The 2,946-nt window shown below is 35.5% G+C and overlaps 1 protein-coding gene across 2 annotated transcripts in view; it reads right to left on the reverse strand.

Annotated features, from left to right (window-relative positions):
- Window positions 1–2,318, reverse strand: part of LOC107655923 (erlin-2-like) — an 11,906-nt gene extending 9,588 nt beyond the window's left edge. For both annotated transcript variants that reach the window (XM_016443546.1, XM_016443547.1), the window contains exons 1-4: window positions 2,217–2,318; window positions 1,203–1,307; window positions 1,003–1,084; window positions 878–924 (exon numbers count right to left, since the gene is read on the reverse strand). In XM_016443546.1, coding sequence (XP_016299032.1) covers window positions 878–924; window positions 1,003–1,084; window positions 1,203–1,306 — 233 coding nt within the window. In that variant the 5' untranslated portion in view covers window position 1,307; window positions 2,217–2,318. The remainder of the gene's footprint in view (window positions 1–877; window positions 925–1,002; window positions 1,085–1,202; window positions 1,308–2,216) is intronic.
- Window positions 2,319–2,946: the final 628 nt, after the last annotated feature.

Below are 2,946 nucleotides of genomic sequence, written 5' to 3' on the forward strand. Positions count from 1 at the left end.
TATATATGAATGAGTGTGAAACAGGGTCTCCCTAAAAACAGCAACTGACAAACTGTTTTATGAACAGAATGTATAAATGTATCGTAGTTTCCACACTATTTCCTGAGCAACAAAAACTGTTATTTTAAATTGCAATAATATTTCACTATATTACTATTTGTACTGTATTTTTGATCAAATAAATAGACATGGTGAGGGACTTTTTTCAAAAACATACAAAATCTTACTGAACCCAAACTTTTGAGTTCAGCAGTGTACAGTATATAAACATATGATAACACATTTACCCACATTAAGAACACAATCGTCAAAAATATTCATTACATTATTCTTAACTATTTACAGCAACAATCTGAAAAATCCTTGGGATTTATTTTTAACCAGTTTTTCTGGACTTTTGCCAGTGTTATTGTTATAGAAAAGAACAGAGAAGATGAGAGGAAATGATAAGTAAAGGAGGAGGGAACAGAATTGTGAAACGTTCTGAGCCAGATTTAAATGTCTTAACCTAAACACTATATTAGATCAATTCTAGATCAAACTCCAAGTGTCTACTCACAAATGATGTTCAAAAATGCTCAAATGCTCAAAAATGATGCACAAAGTTTAAACCTTCAGTCAAGGAATCTCCTGAACTGATTACCTGCTGTGTGTACAGGCTTTAAACGCTGCCAAATGACTTATATATGATGTTGGCTATACAGAATTGCAGGTAAGAGTTTACCAAAATTGAATTTGGTATCCAGTAATAGGGGAAACCACATGCCTACTGTAATGCTGCTCTCACTCTCACTTTGCATGCATATGAATAGAAACACAAAGTCTATGGTGACTGCACCTTACAGAAGATCTGATGAATGTTCAAAATTTACTTCACCTCGTGCCGCATGGAACATTCTTTACTTCATCTGTTTGTAGGGTTGACTTTACGAAAAGAGAGAGGATGCAATAAGAAAAAGAAACCTATCAAGTTAAACTATACATAAAACGTCTGTCTTTTACCTGTACAGACTTGAATGAAGTAATGAACGGCAACATCAAATGAAATCCAGGGCCACTGGTGGTGGTCAGCAGAGCTCCACCTCTGAGAGGAGAGAAGCACACACAGTTATACAATCTACAGTACAAAGTAGAAAGTGGCATGCACTGCAGCATCTGCTTGGTTCTGGAAGAAGATTAATGGAAAATCTTGAGCAACTTACCTGTAGTAGACACCCACATGTCCTTCTTCAATCTTATGAAGAGCAGAAAACACTGCAGCTCCTCCTATGGCAAGGATCGCGGAGGCAACTGCACCCAAAGTCATTCTGAACATAAAAGAAATATGTTAACCAAAATATGTTAACCTATTAAGTTACTGATTTATTGTTGTTAGCTTATTTCCCAATTACATAACAGGCATTCGTCTTCAAGTGGGAAACATGTTGTGTTCTAATCTGAGCAGTTAGACAATAGACATAATCCAACAAAAAGTTAAAACATATCCTAAAACAACTTAATAGTAATTATTACAAATTCTTAATACATGTAATGTTTTATTGTAGCCTGCTGAACTGATCAAAACAACCTAAAGTGGTTTGCTGGTCTTAGCTGATTTTCCAGCCTGCTCAATAATCTATTGTAATCTATAACCTATCAATAAACGACTATTTTTAGTGTTGCGTGCGTACATATGTTATGGCTAACAGCTAACAGTCATTAGAGTTCATGCCAGACTGAGAGAGCATGTGGAACACTGACATTGATGTGACTTTGTTGCTAAGAGGATTGAGAAAACCAAGCACAAAGACCTGCATGCAACTGTCCATGTTACTGAATTGAAACCATCACAAACGAAACCTCAGTTTAGTTAGCCAGCACTACGGGGTGCAAAGCCCTGGTTTTAGAGACAGAATGAGAAACAGGAACTCTGAATTGAGCCACCATTGCTAGTTTAAATGCATGACTTAAGTGTCCAGAAGTTTCCGCCGGCTTTGGGTTTCCTCTTCGCCTCACACAAACTAATCGATACAGTTCTACTAATTAGTTACTGTGGTGTCAAAACTACAAACATTCTCCTGGCGCCAAGATGCAATCTAACCAACAGAAAACATGACTAACGTTAGCTAGCTTTAAAAGATGTGTATACAGACGAAATACATTAGAGAGCCCGTCAACGCGAGACTACAACACGGAGAATTACTTTGTGGATGAATGCGAAGTAAAAGAGATGTTACCTAAGTAGGTCACTGTAACTCCTTCGTGACGGCCGGTAGAGACACCTGCGATCGATGAGGAAAATACAGCGACGCTCCTTTGCGTCTGACGTCACCACAGTTTAACTCACTCTTCCGCTGTTGTTCGAGCATCACACCATTAGATGGGGACAAATATCTTCCTATAAAAGCAGGATTGGGGCTGAGGGGAGTGATGATGAAGACAGATGTCAGTGTTAATACTCTGATCTATTTGCCTCATTGTTTTTATTATTAATTATATACTTTTGTAGTATTATTATAGCTATTTTGCATTCGATTTTCCTCATAAAAGCTTCCGTTTTCATTTTAATTTTAGGTTAAGTTTAGTCATTTTTATTTCAACTTTAGTTTTATTAATTTTAGCATTTCGGCTTAAATGTTTTTATTATTTACATTTTTACATTTATTGTTTCATATAATATTTATATTTTATATTTATTTATTTTTTTTATATTTTATTTATTTGAAAATGATATTTAATAGTTTAATTTTTGTTAAAAACAACACTGATTTGCTTGTATTGTTAAAGCTTTTACATTAATTTTGGAAACTAACATGCACATTATACTTGCAAGCTAATTACAGTACTATGAAGCCACCAAAGAGGGCTACAACAGGCCTTAGGCAACAACATAATTTTTTTTTGTTGTTGTTTTCAATTTTCACTTTTAAGTGCTGCTGGACCAGGAAACATCTTGGTGGGAATCAG

Source organism: Sinocyclocheilus anshuiensis, unplaced genomic scaffold (genome assembly GCF_001515605.1).
Source record: "Sinocyclocheilus anshuiensis isolate Anshui unplaced genomic scaffold, SAMN03320099.WGS_v1.1 scaffold860, whole genome shotgun sequence".
Taxonomy (NCBI): Eukaryota; Metazoa; Chordata; class Actinopteri; order Cypriniformes; family Cyprinidae; genus Sinocyclocheilus; species Sinocyclocheilus anshuiensis.